The sequence below is a fragment of the Nerophis lumbriciformis genome, linkage group LG36 (genome assembly GCF_033978685.3).
Source record: "Nerophis lumbriciformis linkage group LG36, RoL_Nlum_v2.1, whole genome shotgun sequence".
NCBI lineage: Eukaryota > Metazoa > Chordata > Actinopteri > Syngnathiformes > Syngnathidae > Nerophis > Nerophis lumbriciformis.
Window position 1 is genome coordinate 17,701,086 of NC_084583.2, and position 20,122 is coordinate 17,721,207.

The 20,122-nt window shown below is 39.2% G+C and overlaps 1 protein-coding gene across 2 annotated transcripts in view; it reads right to left on the reverse strand.

The window, feature by feature from the left end:
* Window positions 1-1,603, reverse strand: part of tm9sf5 (transmembrane 9 superfamily protein member 5) — a 47,841-nt gene extending 46,238 nt beyond the window's left edge. Inside the window, exon 1 of one of the 2 annotated variants that reach the window (XM_061930084.2) lies at window positions 1,288-1,603. In XM_061930084.2, the coding sequence (XP_061786068.2) occupies window positions 1,288-1,425 (138 nt within the window). In that variant the 5' untranslated portion in view covers window positions 1,426-1,603. The remainder of the gene's footprint in view (window positions 1-1,287) is intronic. The other variant, XM_061930085.2, reaches the window with a different exon arrangement.
* Window positions 1,604-20,122: the final 18,519 nt, after the last annotated feature.

The following is a 20,122-nucleotide window of genomic DNA, read 5'->3' on the forward strand; positions in this document are numbered from 1 at the left end:
GGGTAGATTTTGCGCTGTGTGCAGGCGCCAAGTCCTGTTGGAACTTGAAATCTCCATCTCCATAGAGCAGGTCAGCAGCAGGAAGCATGAAGTGCTCTAAAACTTGCTGGTAGACGGCTGCGTTGACCCTGGATCTCAGGAAACAGAGTGGACCGACACCAGCAGATGACATGGCACCCCAAACCATCACCCAACCATGCAAATTTTGCATTTCCTTTGGAAATCGAGGTCCCAGAGTCTGGAGGAAGACAGGAGAGGCACAGGATCCACGTTGCCTGAAGTCTAGTGTAAAGTTTCCACCATCAGTGATGGTTTGGGGTGCCATGTCATCTGCTGGTGTCGGTCCACTCCGTTTCCTGAGATCCAGGGTCAACGCAGCCGTCTACCAGCAAGTTTTAGAGCACTTCATGCTTCCTGCTGCTGACCTGCTCTATGGAGATGGAGATTTCAAGTTCCAACAGGACTTGGCGCCTGCACACAGCGCAAAATCTACCCGTGCCTGGTTTACGGACCATGGTATTTCTGTTCTAAATTGGCCCGCCAACTCCCCTGACCTTAGCACCATAGAAAATCTGTGGGGTATTGTGAAAAGGAAGATGCAGAATGCCAGACCCAAAAACGCAGAAGAGTTGAAGGCCACTATCAGAGCAACCTGGGCTCTCATAACACCTGAGCAGTGCCAGAAACTCATCGACTCCATGCCACGCCGCATTAACGCAGTAATTGAGGCAAAAGGAGCTCCAACCAAGTATTGAGTATTGTACATGCTCATATTTTTCATTTTCATACTTTTCAGTTGGCCAACATTTCTAAAAAATCCCTTTTTTGTATTAGCCTTACACAATATTCTAATTTTGTGACACACGGACTTTTGGATTTTCATTTGTTGCCACTTCAAATCCTCAAAATTAAATGAAATAAACATTTGAATGCATCAGTCTGTGTGCAATGAATAAATATAATGTACAAGTTACACCTTTTGAATGCAATTACTGAAATAAATCAAGTTTTTCAAAATATTCTAATTTACTGGCTTTTACCTGTAAATGTTTCATTTCATTGTGACATGAGGTGAAAGTGCAAAAAAGCATCTCCACGTCACGTCATTCCAGCAAGCAACATAAGGAGCACAATGCTCATGCTGTTTCCGGGCCATAGACGGGGCCTTTTAAGCAATGGCTAACGTTAGCCCACAAACAGACGTGTCATTTGGCAAGTAGAAGGCAACATAGTGTAAGATAAAGGTGAGAGTGAACATAGGTGACATGCAGGTGAGTGTGAACATACCTGACAGTCTTCTGCACCTTTGCCTGCTTCACAGAAACTAACTGGGGCTAAACCCGGAAGATAGAACGCCGAGCACGGACTAAAGTGAGCAAGGAGCCAGCAAAGCAGCCCCAAAGCCAACTCTATTCGCCTCCTCATGTTCAATCCTCACTTGTCAAACGTCTGTTGGCGATGGAAAAAGTCAAAAGTGTTGTCCTATGCTGGCTGGAGGTGACGAGCGGCTTCTTGTGACGCTCATTAAAGTGCGGCGACGTCGGCTAATGCTAGCTCGTAGCTGCGCACTGTCCAACCGCTTCTTTGCCAGGTGGGCGGAGCAACGCAAATATCGACATTGTCGACTTCCGGGTGGTATCGGTATGACGGCGAGATCCATCGTTTTCGGCGTTCTTTGTTTTCATGTGGTTAAAAGATCATAAATCATTGGACACATGAGGATTTGGGGGAAAAAGCCAAACATTTGAATGAGTAACATATGTTTTCGTGTATTTAAAATGTAATAAAAGGGAACACTTGAATGATTTAAAAATTCATTCAAGTTTTTAAATCAAAATTTAAAAAATTATTGAAAACATACTTGCCAACCCTCCCGAATTTTCCGGGAGACTCCCGAAATTCAGTGCCTCTCCCGAAAATCTCCCAGGACAAATATTCTCCCGGAAATCTCCCGATTTTCAGCCGGAGCTGGAAGCCACGCCCCCTCCAGCTCCATGCGGACCTGAGTGAGGACAGCCTTTTTTTCATGACGGGAGGACAACAGGGTGACAAGAACTAAATCATCCAGACTAGAGATAAATTGTATTATTGTGTTTATTTTACCTAAAAATAAATATATTTATTAATTTAAAAAAAACAACTAAATACATTTTTACTATATTTTGCTAAAAACATCAAAATTAATTGTATTTTTATTTGTATTTTTTCGTGACTCCTTATTACATCCAGCCATAGAATTATACATTAAAATAAACACATTTGAAATAATTGATTTTAAATTATCATAATAATTCATTTAAAATGAGCATATTTAATTATTAAAATAATTGCTTGTTTATCAACAACTTTAGCATTTTATTCATTACTTTTTGAAACGCTCAGAAGCCAAGTTATGTTATATTCCTTAATATTTATTCATACAAGTTTGAAGTATCAATTATCTAAACACAGTTTTGTTTGCATATTTTCATATATATATATATATATATATATATATATATATATATATATATATATATATATATATATATATATATATATGTATGAAATACTTGACTTGGTGAATCCTAGCTGTCAATATACTCCTCCCCTCTTAACCACGCCCCCAACCACGCCCCGCCCCACCCCCGACCACGCCCCCCACCCCCACCTCCCGAAATCGGAGGTCTCAAGGTTGGCAAGTATGATTGAAAAGAACATGCTGTTGAGTGAAAGCCAGTATGGATTCCGGATCAATAGATCCACTACTTTAGCTGTAATGAATATAATGTAGGATATAGCAACAGCAACTGATAATAAGAAATACACTATAGGGCAGGGGTGCTCACACTTTTTCTGCAGGCGAGCTACTTTTCAATTGATCAAGTCGTGGGGATCTACCTCATTCATATATATCATTTATATTTACTTATTTATGAAATATCAATCCAATCCAATCCACTTTATTTATATAGCACATTTAAACAACAAAATGTTTCCAAAGTGCTGCACAACAATATTAAACACAATTAAAAACAATATAAAATAAATGTGATTAAAAACAATTTCAAAGGGTAAAACCAATTAAAACAGTAAATAGAAAGCAAAAGCAAAATTTTAAAAACACAGAGGACAACAGAGGACCACACAACTCACGTAGTGTTAAAAGCCAGAGAATAAAAGTGGGTCTTAAGACGAGACTTAAAACACTCCACTGTGGGAGCAGTTCGAACATGGAGGGGCAGAGTGTTCCAGAGCTTAGGGCCGACCACAGAGAAGGCCCTGTCTCCCCTGGTTTTAAGTCTCGTCTTGGACACCACGAGCTGGAGCTGGCTCTCGGACCTCAGAGCGCGCGCAGGATTGTAAGTTTGGATGAGGTCCGAGATATACTGAGGTGCCAGTCCATGTAAAGCTTTAAAAACAAACAGCAAGGTTTTAAAATCAATTCTAAAATGAACAGGGAGCCAGTGCAAACTCTCAAGGATTGGGGTTATATGCTGGCGTCTCCTGGCCCCTGTTAAAAGTCGTGCTGCCGCATTCTGGACTAACTGCAACCGGGAGAGAGCTTTTTGGCTAATGCCAGCATAAAGTGCATTGCAGTAGTCCAGGCGACTTGAAATAAAAGCATGCACGACTTGTTCAAAAAGGTTAAAAGATAAAAACGGTTTTACCTTTGCTAAAAGACGAAGATGATAAAAACACGATTTTAAAACGCCATTGACTTGTTTGTCAAGTTTAAAATCGCTGTCTATAGTGACGCCAAGGCTGGTGACTTTGGGACGCACATAATTTTGCAATGGTCCCAAGTCAGTGAGGGCCGGACCAAACACTAAAATTTCCGTTTTTCCCTCATTCATTATTAAAAAATTCTGGGCTAACCAAGCCTTGACGTCGCATAGACAGTTGAGAAGGAGTGTCAGGGGGCCGTGGCCTTTTGAAATAGGCATATAAATTTGGCAGTCGTCTGCATAAAAGTGATAAAACACTCCATGCCTCTTAAAAATCTCTCCAAGAGGAAGAAGGTACAGTGCAAACAGGATGGGGCCTAGAATAGATCCCTGGGGGACACCACAGTAAAGCGGAGCAGAAGAAGAAGTGGCGTCCCCCAGCCTGACAGAGAAAGACCTTTCTGACAGGTAGGATCTAAACCACTCTAATGCAGTCCCCCTGACACCCACACAGTCTCTCAGGCGATCTAAAAGAATTGTGTGGTCGACTGTGTCAAAGGCAGCTGTAAGATCTAAAAGCACTAAAATGGCAGAGCTGCCAGAATCAGATATTAAAAGCAAATCATTAAAAACCTTTAAAAGTGCAGATTCAGTACTGTGCAAAGCTTTGTATCCAGACTGAAATGGATCTAAAGTGCTATTTTCATCTAAAAAAGGTTGTAGTTGCGCCAAAACACATTTCTCCAAAATTTTTGACACAAAAGGTAATTTAGAAATGGGCCGATAATTTGACAAACTTGTAGGATCAAGACCTGTTTTTTTGATCAAAGGCTCAACAACAGCTCCTTTACAAAAAGAGGGCACACTGCCAGAAATCAAGCTGCTGTTGATGATGTCCCTAACAGATAAGTCAATAGAGTCCCAAACTTCTTTAAAAAAGCGAGGGGGGACTGGGTCTGTGGGACAGGACGAGGGTTTTAATTTGTCGACTATTCCTGTAAGCTCAGGCATGGACACAGGCTCAAACTGACAAAACACAGCCGAGCACCGAGTGGCCACATTGAAACTAAATGGAGAAGGAGAAAGATTTGCCCGAATAGTAGCAACCTTGTCGTTAAAAAAGGAGAGAAATTTTTCACAAGTTTCCCTTGTCATCTCTAGTGAAGTGGCTGGATTCGGATTAAGAACAGAACTAATAGATTTAAAAAGAACACGTGGCTTGTTAATACTATTTGAAATTAAGTCTGACAAATATTTAGTTTTTTCAGCTTTAACCACACTTTGATAGTTCTGACAGCTTTCTTTTAAAATTTGATAAGAGACCTCCAAGTGATCCCTTTTCCACTTACGCTCCGCCCTTCGCCACTCACGCCGAGCTGTGCGTGTGGTTTCATTGAGCCAAGGCTCCTGTTTTGACTTTGGACGTATAGCTCTGAGGGGCGCTATACTGTCCAGAATCTCAGAACATGTGGAAATAAAAGAGCACATTAATTGTTCAGTGTCTGCAGAGTGTGATATATTCTGCATAGACACAGTGAACAAAGGAGAAAAGGCGGCTGCAGTGTCAGTTCTAATAACACGCTCATGACGCACGGCAGGCGGTTTTACATCAGGGTCCAAACTTAAATTGAACATAACAGGACTATGATCGGAAAACACAGCATCACCAACAACGACATTGTCAACATTAAAACCATAAGACAGTACAAGGTCTAAAGTGTGTCCGTGTACATGCGTTGGGCCAGTAACATGCTGAGTCAAATTAAAACCTTCGATCAAGTCCAAAAACTCTCCGGCCATGGGTTTAGAAGGACAACAAACGTGTACATTAAAATCCCCGACGATTAAAATCTTGTCGTAGCGCACCAGACTAAAAGCAATGAAGTCCGAAAAGTCCTTAATAAAATCTTTGTTGTGCTTTGGTGGTCTGTAGATCACAGCACAAAATACTGGATCAGTCTGTCGCAGCTCGAAACAGCTCAGTTCAAAGGAGGGAAAAGACCACTCCACGATCACCTTGTGATGAACGCTTTCCTTTAAAACAATAGCTAAACCCCCGCCACGACCGCTTGTTCTCGGCGTGTTAATGAAAGTACAGTCTGGAGGTAATAGCTCTGAAAAAGCAGCAGACTCACCAGTGCCGATCCAGGTTTCTGTCAAGAACAGTATATCCAAAGAGCATGATGAGAAAAAGTCCTGAAGAACGAAAGTCTTGTTCATCACGGATCTTGCATTCACAAGTGCACACCTCGTAGACGTTGTTATATATGTTTTTGTTAACAGGTTAAAGGTGTTTAATGATAATGCAAGCATGTTTAACACATATAGTTAATATTGTTAATACATTAAAGGTGTTTAATGATAATACAAGTATGTTTAATACATATAGTTAATATTGTTAACAAGTTAAAGGTGTTTAAAGATAATGCAAGCATGTTTAACACATATAGTTAATATTGTTAACAAGTTAAAGGTGTTTAAAGATAATGCAAGCATGTTTAACACATATAGTTAATATTGTTAACAACTTAAAGGTGGTTAAAGATAATACAAGCATGTTTAACACATATAGTTAATATTGTTAACTTAAAGGTGGTTAAAGATAATACAAGCATGTTTAATACATATAGTTAATATTGTTAACAAGTTAAAGGTGTTTAAAGATAATGCAAGCATGTTTAACACATATAGTTAATATTGTTAACAACTTAAAGGTGGCTAAAGATAAAACAAGCATGTTCAACACATATAGTTAATATTGTTAACAACTTAAAGGTGGTTAAAGATAAAACAAGCATGTTCAACACATATAGTTAATATTGTTAACAACTTAAAGGTGGTTAAAGATAATACAAGCATGTTTAACACATATAGTTAATATTGTTAACAAGTTAAAGGTGTTTAAAGATAATACAAGCATGTTTAACACAAATAGTTAATATTGTTAACAAGTTAAAGGTGTTTAAAGATAATACAAGCATGTTCAACACATATAGTTAATATTGTTAACAAGTTAAAGGTGGTTAAAAATAATACAAGCATGTTTAACACAAATAGTTAATATTGTTAACAACTTAAAGGTGGTTAAAGATAAACAAGCATGTTTAACACATATAGTTAATATTGTTAACAACTTAAAGGTGGTTAAAGATAATACAAGCATGTTTAACACATATAGTTAATATTGTTAACAACTTAAAGATGGTTAAAGATAAAACAAGCATGTTTAACACATATAGTTAATATTGTTAACAACTTAAAGGTGTTTAAAGATAATACAAGCATGTTTAACACATATAGTTAATATTGTTAACAACTTAAAGGTGGTTAAAGATAATACAAGCATGTTTAACACATATAGATTCCTTTCTTTCATGAAGACAAGAATATAAGTTTGTGTATTACCTGATTGTGATGACTTGCATTGATTGGAATCAGACAGTGGTGATGATAACGTCCGCATTTTCGAATGGAGGAGAAAAAAAGTCCTCCTTTCTGTCCAATACCACATGAAAGTGGTTGGTTTTTGGCATCTTATTTGTCCAGCTTCCGTACTCCTTTGTATACACTTTACAAGAAATACATTGTCGGCAAACTCCGTAGCTTGCTAGCTTGTGCACGCCAGCTTTCTGAGACTCTTATTTTGGTAGCGCAGGCAGGATGAAGCAGAGCTTTTATTGTGCAACTGTGCAGTCGGTCTTTGGAGTTTTGACGACAGGTACGGCGCCAGAGTCTGTTGAAATAAAGTGTTTCTCGCCTTCCAGTCGGTAATTTTAATGAGCTGTCAGCAGCCAGCGTCATCTCAGAAGACCCTCGGGTGCCGTGAATGTCAATCAAGTGACGAAAGTGACGTCATAGTGAAGATTTATGATCGCTCATTTTTAGGACTATTTTTTTAATGCCTGGCTGGTGATCGACTGACACACCCTCCGAGATTGACCGGTAGATCGCGATCGACGTAATGAGCACCCCTGCTATAGGGGTATTTATTTATCTTAAAAAAGCATTTGACACTATAGATCATTCTATATTACTGTCCAAGTTGCATTCATTTGGTGTGACAGGAGTAGTTTTAGACTGGCTAAGAAGTTATTTACAAACCCCTTTTCCATATGAGTTGGGAAATTGTGTTAGATGTAAATATAAACGGAATACAATGATTTGCAAATCCTTTTCAAGCCATATTCAGTTGAATATGCTACAAAGACAACATATTTGATGTTCAAACTGATAAACTTTTTTTTTGTTGCAAATAATCATTAACTTTAGAATTTGATGCCAGCAACACGTGACAAAGAAGTTGGGAAAGGTGGCAATAAATACTGATAAAGTTGAGGAATGCTCATCAAACACTTATTTGGAACATCCCACAGGTGTGCAGGCTAATTGGGAACAAGTGGGTGCCATGATTGGGTATAAAAGTAGTTCTCATGAAATGCTCAGTCATTCACAAACAAGGATTGGGCGAGGGTCACCACTTTGTCAACAAATGCGTGAGGAAATTGTTGAACAGTTTAAGAAAAACCTTTCTCAACCAGCTATTGCAAGGAATTTAGGGATTTCACCATCTACGCTCCGTAATATCATCAAAGGGTTCAGAGAATCTGGAGAAATCACTGCACGTAAGCAGCTAAGCCCGTGACCTTCCATCCCTCAGGCTGTTCTGCATCAACAAGCGACATCAGTGTGGAAAGGATATCACCACATGGGCTCAGGAACACTTCAGAAACCCACTGTCAGTAACTACAGTTGGTCGCTACATCTGTAAGTGCAAGTTAAAACTCTCCTATGCAAGTCGAAAACCGTTTATCAACAACACCCAGAAACACCGTCGGCTTCGCTGGGCCTGAGCTCATCTAAGATGGACTGATACAAAGTGGAAAAGTGTTCTGTGGTCTGACGAGTCCACATTTCAAATTGTTTTTTGGAAACTGTGGATGTCGTGTCCTTCGGACCAAAGAGGAAAAGAACCATCCGGATTGTTATAGACGCAAAGTGTAAAAGGCAGCATGTGTGATGGTATGGGGGTGTATTAGTGGCCAAGACATGGGTAACTTACACATCTGTGAAGGCGCCATTAATGCTGAAAGGTACATACAGCTTTTGGAGCAACATACGTTGCCATCCAAGCAACGTTACCATGGACGCCCCTGCTTATTTCAGCAAGACAATGCCAAGCCACGTGTTACATCAACGTGGCTTCATAGTAAAAGAGTGCGGGTACTAGACTGGCCTGCCTGTAGTCTAGACATTGAATATGTGTGGCGCATTATGAAGCCTAAAATAGCACAACGGAGACCCCCGGACTGTTGAACAACTTAAGCTGTACATCAAGCAAGAATGGGAAAGAATTCCACCTGAGAAGCTTCAAAAATGTGTCTCCTCAGTTCCCAAATGTTTACTGAGTGTTGTTAAAAGGAAAGGCCATGTAGCACAGTGGTGAACATGCCCTTTCCCAACTACTTTGGCACGTGTTGCAGCCATGGATATCTAAGTTAATTATTTGCAAAAGTTTATGAGTTTGAACATCAAATATCTTGTCTTTGTAGTGCATTCAATTGAATATGGGTTGAAAGGGATTTGCAAATCATTGTATTCCGTTTCAGGCACGTGCACACATAGGGCCCTATGGGTGCTTGAGCCCCTGCCCTTTTTGCCTCGTCTTAAAAAGTGCCCTCTGCCTGTGTATGTGTGTGTGGTTTTTTTTTTCTTGTTTTTTTTTCTTTAAACAACATTAATAAATTCCTGTCAGGGATGTAAAAAAAAACAAAAAAACAGCGGTACAAAAACTCCACATTTTCTTGCAATACCGGGTTGTTTGAGCGAATGTAAATATATTTTGTGCCAAATAAATGTGTTTGCTATTATCCATATCAACGTGCAGTAATTACTACTACTGATTGTGCACTGATTTCACAGCATTTCATGGAAGCCCTGAATTTACATTGAGGAGCATATTTGGGTATGGGTGGCCTCCATCCTACAGCCCTCTACTGGCCCCTGGTCCATATTTTTGGCCCTGTATTGCGTTTCAGTTGTTTAGTCTGAGCATTAAGTGAGAAAGACCATAAGTTACAACTTGATGGTGTTTTCATCAAGTTAAGGGAAGAAAGATAGATTTTCACATTGAAGTTTTTTCCATTTGGGTATTTATTTTTGTATTTTTTTTTTTCAAAGTTCATGTTGCACTGTTCAATGTTCAATATGAAAGTGCTTATCTTTAACAATAAATTGTCAAGACTTGGACTATGGTGTGGTTTGTTCTCCCGAGGTGCAAGTGAATTGGACTGGTCATGGCGTGAAGGTAAATAAATTTTTAATAATAACACTCAAAAGAACAAAAGGCGCGCTCGAGGCGGATGTACAAACTTGACTAACGAAAACAAAAGACTTGCACGGGGGCAAAAAACTATGAACAACATAAAACACTAACTATGGCAATAATAAACAAAACTTACTTGGCATGGACATGAAGTGCGCAGAGGTGGACAGAGTGTGACAGGTGTATAATACGGGGATGTCGTCCGGACGAACAACAGAAAATGAATGAACTTAAATACTATGGACATGATTAGTGAAAGCAGGTGCGTGACTCAAAACGTGAAACAGGTGCGTGACAGGTGAAAACTAATGGTTGCTATGGTGACAAACAAGAGTGCACAATGAGTCCAAACGTGGAACAGGTGAAACTAATGGGTAATCATGCAAACAAGACAAGGGAGTGAAAAGCCAGAAACTAAACAAAACATGACTTAAAACAAAACATGATTACACAGACATGACATAAATAGCCTAATAATAAACCAGTGTTTTGTTGCTTTTCATGTCTTCCAAGCCTATGATAATGTGAATTAACTCATTATGACAATAATTTGTTGACACAAAAGAAATGGCAATCACTTTTACCTACAAAGGACATACAGCTAAGTAGTTAGCTTCCTATTAGCAAATTTAATTTTACATTAATTTCCATGCTCATTGAAGTCCTTCATCTTGACTTGGTGGTTTTTTTAAATGACAAAAGGAAAAAATCAGCACAAATTGTTTTATAGGTTAAAGTTGTCTATATTGTGCTACTGAGTCAATGTTGCTGATAAAAGTTTTTTTTTTTAATTAAGTTTTTTTTATTTTTCAGTACCAAATGGTTCAAGTCGGTCAAAAAATTGTTATGGTTTAAATAAGGAATATTATTTTATTTTTATTTTAGGTAAATGTATGCACTTTAAATTGTTTCTGTTACAGTCTAAACAACTGTTATTCTCTGTCGCAACTTGATCCGTATAACTTCTATCTATATTACTTATTCCTTTAATGTTAAAGGTTAAAGGTTAATCAGCACCTCCAAGTCCGAGTCCATGGTTCTCGCCCGGAAAAGGGTGGAGTGCCATCTCCGGGTTGGGGAGGAGATCTTGCCCCAAGTGGAGGAGTTCAAGTACCTCGGAGTCTTGTTCACGAGTGAGGGAAGAGTGGATCGTGAGATCGACAGGTGGATCGGTGCGGCGTCTTCAGTAATGCGGACGCTGTATCGATCCGTTGTGGTGAAGAAGGAGCTGAGCTGGAAGGCAAAGCTCTCAATTTACCGGTCGATCTACGTTCCCATCCTCACCTATGGTCATGAGCTTTGGGTTATGACCGAAAGGACAAGATCACGGGTACAAGCGGCCGAAATGAGTTTCCTCCGCCGGGTGGCGGGGCTCTCCCTTAGAGATAGGGTGAGAAGCTCTGCCATCCGGGAGGAGCTCAAAGTAAAGCCGCTGCTCCTCCACATCGAGAGGAGCCAGATGAGGTGGTTCGGGCATCTGGTCAGGATGCCACCCGAACGCCTCCCTAGGGAGGTGTTTAGGGCACGTCCGACTGGTAGGAGGCCGCGGGGAAGACCCAGGACACGTTGGGAAGACTATGTCTCCCGGCTGGCCTGGGAACGCCTCGGGGTCCCACAGGAAGAGCTGGACGAAGTGGCTGGGGAGAGGGAAGTCTGGGCTTCCCTGCTTAGGCTGCTGCCCCCGCGACCCGACCTCGGATAAGCGGAAGAAGATGGATGGATGGATGGATGGAATTATATCAAACTGATTTTTGATTTTGATTGGATGTGTCATTGGGAAAATGCTTAAACGAAAATTAAAAAGTATGTTGGAGTTCGGGTGGTGGTGGAGGGAACAGTTATAAAGTCATCTAAAATCATTGGTGTTAAAAAGGGGCAGATAAATATAAGAATAGTATTCTTCCATGTGCTCCTTTCTGATCATGGAAATGTATAAGAAACAAAAAACAATGAAAGTGTACGTGGCTTGTATGCAGAGGTGGGTAGAGTAGCCAGAAATTGTACTCAAGTAAGAGTACTGTTACTTTAGAGATTTATTACTCAAGTAAAAGTAAGGAGTCGTCACCGAAATATTTACTTGAGTAAAAGTAAAAAGTATGTTGTGAAAAAACTACTCAAGTACTGAGTAACTGATGAGTAACATACACACATATATATATATATATACGCACACACACACACATATATATATATATATATATATATATATATATATACACACACACATATATATATACATACATTGATATATACAGTATATAATTTATATTTATTTATTTTGCCGTTTTTGTTTACATGTTTAAGGTGTTTTAATGAATATACATGCATGTTTAACACATATAGATTCCTTTCTTTCACGAAGACAAGAATATAAGTTGGTGTATTACCTGATTCTGATGACTTGCATTGATTGTAATCAGACAGTAGTGCTGATAACGTCCACGTTTTCAAATGGAGGAGAAAAAAAGTTACTCCTTTCTGTCTAATACCACATGAAAGTGGTTGGTTTTTGGCATCTTATTTGTCCAGCTTCCATATTCGTTTTTATACACTTTACAAGGAATACATTGGCGGCAAACTCCGTAGCTTGCTAGCTTGTTTGCGCTGGCTTTCGGAGACTCTTATTTTGAAAGCGCAGGCGCAATGGAGCGGCACTTTTATTGTGAAGACAGGAACTGTGCAGTCAGTCTTTAGGCTTTTGACGGGATGTACGGTTGAAATAAAAAATTGTCTTTTTTCCTTCACAGTTTTGATTGATTGATTGGAACTTTTATTAGTAGATTGCACAGTACAGTACATATTCCGTACAATTGACCACTAAATGGTAACACCGCATTGCCGGTAGTAAGTCGGACACGTTTCCAGTGAGGGTTGGACTCCGCCAAGGCTGCCCTTTGTCACCGATTCTGTTCATAACTTTTATGGACAGAATTTCTAGGCGCAGTCAAGGCGTTGAGGGGATCTGGTTTGGTGGCTGCAGGATTAGGTCTCTGCTTTTTGCAGATGATGTGGTCCTGTTGACTTCATCTGGCCAGGATCTTCAGCTCTCACTGGATCGGTTCGCAGCTGAGTGTGAAGCGACTGGGATGAGAATCAGCACCTCCAAGTCCGAGTCCATGGTTCTCGCCCGGAAAAGGGTGGAGTGCCATCTCCGGGTTGGGGAAGAGATCTTGCCCCAAGTGGAGGAGTTCAAGTACCTCGGAGTCTTGTTCACGAGTGAGGGAAGAGTGGATCATGAGATTGACAGGCGGATCGGTGCGGCGTCTTCAGTAATGCGGACGCTGTATCGATCCGTTGTGGTGAAGAAGGAGCTGAGCCGGAAGGCAAAGCTCTCAATTTACCGGTCGATCTACGTTCCCATCCTCACCTATGGTCATGAGCTTTGGGTTATGACCGAAAGGACAAGATCACGGGTACAAGCGGCCGAAATGACTTTCCTCCGCCGGGTGGCGGGGCTCTCCCTTAGAGATAGGGTGAGAAGCTCTGCCATCCGGGAGGAGCTCAAAGTAAAGCCGCTGCTCCTCCACATCGAGAGGAGCCAGATGAGGTGGTTCGGGCATCTGGTCAGGATGCCACCCGAACGCCTCCCTAGGGAGGTGTTTAGGGCACGTCCGACTGGTAGGAGGCCGCGGGGAAGACCCAGGACACGTTGGGAAGACTATGTCTCCCGGCTGGCCTGGGAACGCCTCGGGGTCCCACAGGAAGAGCTGGACGAAGTGGCTGGGGAGAGGGAAGTCTGGGCTTCCCTGCTTAGGCTGCTGCCTGTTAGAATAATTATGTATATATTATCATCATAACTTTATGCTTAAGGGCCATACTATAAAGTATTGTCAATTTGTGCAGAGCTAGCAATCTTAAAGATTGCTAGCCTCGTTATCAGTGTTGTGTGCAGACTCGGCCTGCTGGCAGCCAAGGCCGAATATTTGGTTCCAAGACCAGACAAAGCAGAGAAGAGACTGGGCGATATCACCAAGTGTCAACATATTTGCATTTTTGTATTATCATATATTGTGTCTTACTGGAGTTGTCGAGATTACCCCCTTCCCTCAGTCACCGTGATGTAATAGGGCCATTTCCTAATAAATGGAGGAGGCGCACGGGCTTTTCTTTAGAACGTAGTTTGGATCTGTAACTAGAGTACAGCCCAAAACACGTGTCTCCTCATGAGCTAAATTGAACTCCGTCTCTGATTCATTCCTTGCTTCTTGTCTGATTAGTAGATGTCAACAGTGTTTGCACCTGACATCTCTTTGGTCCTTCGAGCCGGATCCCAACACGTCTGACGATTCCAGCCTGGTGAGTAAAACCAGAAGACCATGGCACCCACATCTCCCATTGAGGAGCTGCTTTTTCTGCACCCTGGCTGGATCTGACGACTGACGGGGAACCGAGGACAAGAGGAAGGAACGCAGATTTCAGTGAGTACGTTTTGAATTTCAAAGGAAAAATAGCGTGTGACTGAGGGTTACGACGCATAGAAGAAGAAAAAAAAAAAGCGTGTAACTAAGGGTTACGACGCATACAAAAAGCGTGTGACTAAGGGTTACGACGCAAAAACAAACCCTGTAAATCCTAGGCTCTAACAGGTAAAAAGGCCTACAAATCAGAAGGACGTCGGAGTCCGCAAAGAATGAAACTTCCGTAAGATTCAACATTGAAAATAAACCAAATTAAGGACATCGGAGTCCACGTAAAAACCGACAATTCTAAAACAGAAGAGGCCATATAAGGACGTCGGAGTCCACAAGTACTGAAACTTCCGTAAAACAAGTGTGAAAGGTATGAACGTGAGAGTGTGTGGGAGTTATCGCCACTAGGCGATCACTCCATACTAAAGTTGTGAGAAGTAATAGTGGGTTATTGTGGAGGCATCAGGCAAGACATCTCTTTGGTCCTTCCATCTCCACTGGGGGAAAAACCTCCAGTAGAAGTGACATGTACCACAATAATAAATTGAACCACTATCTTACAACAAAGACAAAAGTAATCCTTATAAGTTCGGCTCTGTAAAGTACGACGGATTACTCCAAATTCTCAAAATGGAAAGAGGGACCCAAAGAAACGCAGATCTGATATGGTCTATTACAATCTATTATAACCAAAATAGAAGAAAACAACAACGGCAGCGGTTACACCCTACTGCATGTTGGCGTTGTGGCAGAGAAGGACATTTAGCACGAGACTGTCCTGAGAAAAAACAAAACGTAGATCAGCGTTAAACAAATTCTAATCAGAGGACATACTAAGTTATGAGAACTTAAGTAAACAGACAGCAAGTAAACCAGAAATAATAATTGAAATAAATAACAAAGAAAGCAAATTTCTATGTGACACTGAAGCATGTAGAATTACATGTAGAGAATAAAACTAAATGGAAATAAATGTCTGCAAGATAAGAAGTCTGTCCAGTGTTTACAAGGACGAGACGTCATGAACTGTGCTCGGATTAGTAATAGATAGATAGCACTCTATTGATTCCTTCAGGAGAGTTCCCTCAGGAAAATTAAAATCCCAGCAGCAGTGTACAAAATTGAGATTGAGTTTAAAAAGTAAAAAGTAAATAATGGGGGTATAAATGGAAACAAAATAGAAAAATATTATAATAGAATAAAAATAAAAAGCAACAATGAGAATGAAAATATAACAGTAAAATAAGAATATCACAAGAGAAACTAGGCATTAATGACCATGTTATGAAAAAGTATTGCACTGTTATTGTTTTGCATCCCCTGTCATCCTAGCTCCCCCAGAGAGGAGTTGTACAGTCTAATGGCGTGTGAGACAAAGGATTTTTTTTTTAGTCTAAATCATATCTAAAGTTTAAAATTCTAAAATTCAGGTTATGAAGGAGGAATGATTGTTAAGAGATAAATAAAGATGCATGACATTAAAAGGTTTTGGATTGCTGCTGACCATGTTGTATTTTATAAGACTGATTTATTCTGGATTGTTGTGTTTGTATTGTGAAAAGAGAGAGAGGGAGAAAGAGAGAGAGAGAGAGCAGGTGAAGGAAGATTGAGGGTGAAGAGAATGGATTGAGAAAATATGGAAAAAGAATGTTTATAACCTTACGTTACGTGAATGGTTTCTAGGAGAGGAGAACAGAAAATAGAAACATTGTATGAAGTGTAAGGAAGAGATGGATACAGGATGTTGTTTGTAAAGGAAAACGAAAGTGAAGAAAAGATGAGAAAGTGACAAATGAAGGTATTCACAAGTGGTAGGCTGTTGGTTGTGGTTCGCTGCAAGTTTGTGTATTTGTTTGTTTGGTAGTTTAAGTGAAATGGGAAGAAATCAATAGGAAGAATTAATGCAAAATGGAATAAACTAATGCGAACGAGAGATAATGGGGGATATTGAAATAAGATATGAAGAAAATGTAGATTGAAGATATACATGTATGTTTGGATATATAAATAGCGCTTTTATATATACAAATATATGTATATATATCTATAATTAAAATAATGGAACAAATAAAAACCTAGATTAATAACTATAATAAGAGTCGATATGTATAGCATGATAAAATTATATAAAATAAGTTACATGTTTAGAGGCTGAGGAAGAAAAAAAAAAAGAGAGAAAAACGCTCTTCGAGTGTGTTCGCCTTATCTCTTAGAATGTGCACTCACGCACACACATAACCTTGTGTGTGTGTATGTGTGTGTGTGTGTGTGTGTGTGTGTGTGTGTGTGTGTGTGTGTGTGTGTGTGTGTGTGTGTGTGTGTGTGTGTGCGTGTGGCGCACCAGGAGTGCAAGTTAGAAAATAAATGTATTAAGTGTAAGTTTTAAGTTGTTTAACTTTAAAGTGTAGTCTAACATTCTTAGGTTAGAATATTTTTTAGACATTTGCAGTACACCATACATCTGGGTGGTGAGCTATGATAAGATAATGGCATAACATTAAATAAATAAAGAGGCATGGCAATCTCAACAGCTTTCAGTTAGCTATAGACTTTTGATGATATAATGTGAGTAACTATAACCATTACAACTGTTTGCTTTGAATATTGTTGAATAATAATTACAAATAAAACATTAAGAATTGGAAGAATGTCTCTTCTGAGTTGTAAAATTATAGTTAATACACTTATAGACAGTTTTTAGTGGTTTTAAAATGTTACTTAAAATTACATGAAGTAATACGTATAACATTTGAATTAGGAATATTGATTTAGTGTTTATTAGGACAATAAATGCTGTAATTTTAAACATCATATGCAGGATTGGACACATTTCACAGTGATTGATATCAGTAATGCATTCTTCTCGATACCAATACATAAAGAAAGTAAATTTTGGTTTGCATTTACTTATAAAGGGAAAAGATACACCTATACAAGACTACCTCAAGGGTATGCGGAAAGTCAGACAATCTTTTCACAAGCAATGCATGCAAGCATGTCCAAATTCGAACCTTCAGGAGGAAAACAAAAGTCCTGATATACGTAGATGACATATTAGCATCACTGGATAGAGAAACCAGTAGAAAAGATACATTAGCGTTATTAAATCATCTACACAGTGAAGGACACAAAGTAAGCAAAACAAAAGTCCAATTATGCAAAACAGAAGTAAAATATCTAGGACATTCTCTAAACAAAGATGGACGCACTATTGTGGGAAGCAGAAAAACAGCAGTGCTGCAAGCACCAAAACTACAAACAAAGAAGCAAATTGTCATTTCTAGGATTAACTAATTACTGTAGAAGTTGGATACCAAATGACACAGAAATAGTAGCTCCTTTAAGTAAATTAATGTATGAAAAAGATCTAAAAATGTCAACACCAATAGAGTGGAATTTAGAAGCTGAAGCAGCATTCTGTGAAATAAAAATAGAATAGGATATGTGCGGTTGTTACAGCAACTGAAGTTTTGAAAGCTATCAAATGAGCATCAAATGACTCAATGCAAGCGGCACAACTAGTAACACTAAAGCAAGTAAATTAATAAGATCAAAATGTTACAATACACACAGATAGTCAATATGCATTCTCAACAGTGCACACATTTGCACAACACTGGCAAAATAGAGGAATGATAACGTCAACGGGAAACCTTGTAACACATGGAGAACTATTAAAAGTAATATTAAAAGCGGTACAGTTAGCAGCTAAAATAGCAATGTGAAAATGTGTGGCACACACCAACGGAACGGACGCAATATCTGTCACACGTGGGTTATGCAGCTTGCTGCGGTTCGTTCTTTCAATGCAAAAAGACGGCTCTGGACGAAGGTGTAAAGGTAGGATGGGATTTATTAACATAAATCATCCAACTACCAAAAACACAAACAACATAAGAAGAAAGGCGTGCCTAAAACACGTCAAGCTAAGACTAAAACAGAAGCTATGGCATGGAACAAGAAACTTAATTGGTACAGGCGTGACACAAACAGTGTGACATAAATAATGAAGCCAGGCCCACTGACTGGCAGAGGTAACTTAAATAATGCCTCTGATTGGTGCTCGGGAAGCAGGTGAGCGGGCGAGCACTAATCAGAGACAGGTGAACAAAATAAGTCGCCATGGTGACAAAAACAAACAAGGAAGCCTAAACGGGAACTAAAGAAGTCCAAAACTAACAGAACATAACTAAACAAAACATGATCCGGACCACGGATCATGACAATATCACGTTTGCGGACAAAACAGCAAAACAAACAGCAGAAGAAGAAATACAAGGTTTTAAACTACAAACTAGTGAAATGAATAATGATATACTAAAAGACATGCAACAACAAAGTACTCCAAAAGAAAAAGATAAATGGAAAAATAAACCAAAAAAAAAAAAGAAAGAACAAAAACAAAAAACGGAGCAGCAGTATTGAGCCATGGTTGTACTCATGTCTCAACAGGAGGGATGGTGACCCTAATACAGAAGTACTATACTACCTACAGCTTTTATTCTTATTCAAAAAATAAATAAAAATAAAAATGTGTACGTCATGCATGACCTGTGCGAGGCCAATTCCCCAAAACCAAAACACCCGTTCCAGCATCTATGCATGGATTTTATTGAACAAAATAGGAGTGAAGAAAAACAGTGTTGTCTGGTCATAGTAGATGCATTTTCAAAGTGGGTAGAAATATTTTTTAAAGGAAAAGCAGATGTGCTAACAGTAGTAAAAGCATTATGCAAAGATATAATACCAAGATAGGGTATAACTAAATCTATACATGACAATGGACCTCAATTTGTAAATCAATTAATCAAGAATAAGAAGCTATTTAACCAACAGGAAGCAATATGTGAAGATGGGTGAAAATATGTCAACACGGCTAGATATATCTTGTGGTGTACCCCAGGGATCAATACTGGGACCAAGATTGTTTAATATTTATACAAACGACATTTGTAAAGCTACAAAGGACTTAAAGTTAGTTTTATTTGCGGACGACACAACTGCTTTCTGTTCAGGAGAGAACACACAGAAGATAATACAAATAACAGAATAAATGAACAAATTTAAAAAAATGGTTTGACTCTTTGAATCTCAGTAAAACTAAAATAATGCTATTTGGTAACAGTAGAAAAGAGCATCAAACACGAATACAAATAGACGGAGTAGATATTGAAAGGGTAAAAGAAACAAGATTTTGTGGAGTATTAATAGATGATCAAATGAACTGGAAATCTTATATACAAAACATACAACATAAAGTGGCAAAAAAAACAAAAACATTTCAATAATGAATAAAGCAAAATACATCCTGGGCCAAAACTCACTTCATATTCTCTACTGCTCGCTCGTGTTAAACTTAAAAGGATTCCCACCACGGGAACAGACTGGCCAAATTACTGGTGGTACCTCACAGGACATCCAATACGGGGGAACTGGACACTCTGGTCACTACATATATTATACTGTAGTATAGATTATATGTATTATTCTACTTATTTTGTGTCTGGTTTTGTATTTGTTTTGTATCATCCCGTGAGGTGTATATTATTTTTTGTTATATTTGGATGCATTTGTTTGGTTTGTAAGCTTGTGAATCTGGGCTATCCATTAAGTAAGACTACTTATTATGTTGAAGGGGGCAGGAAATATAAGATTCTCTTTATCCTGTTCCTTCTCAAGCATAGGTGTGTAAATATGTGTTCAGTTGCCAAAGTTTTGAATTGTCTATTGATAATGAATGAATG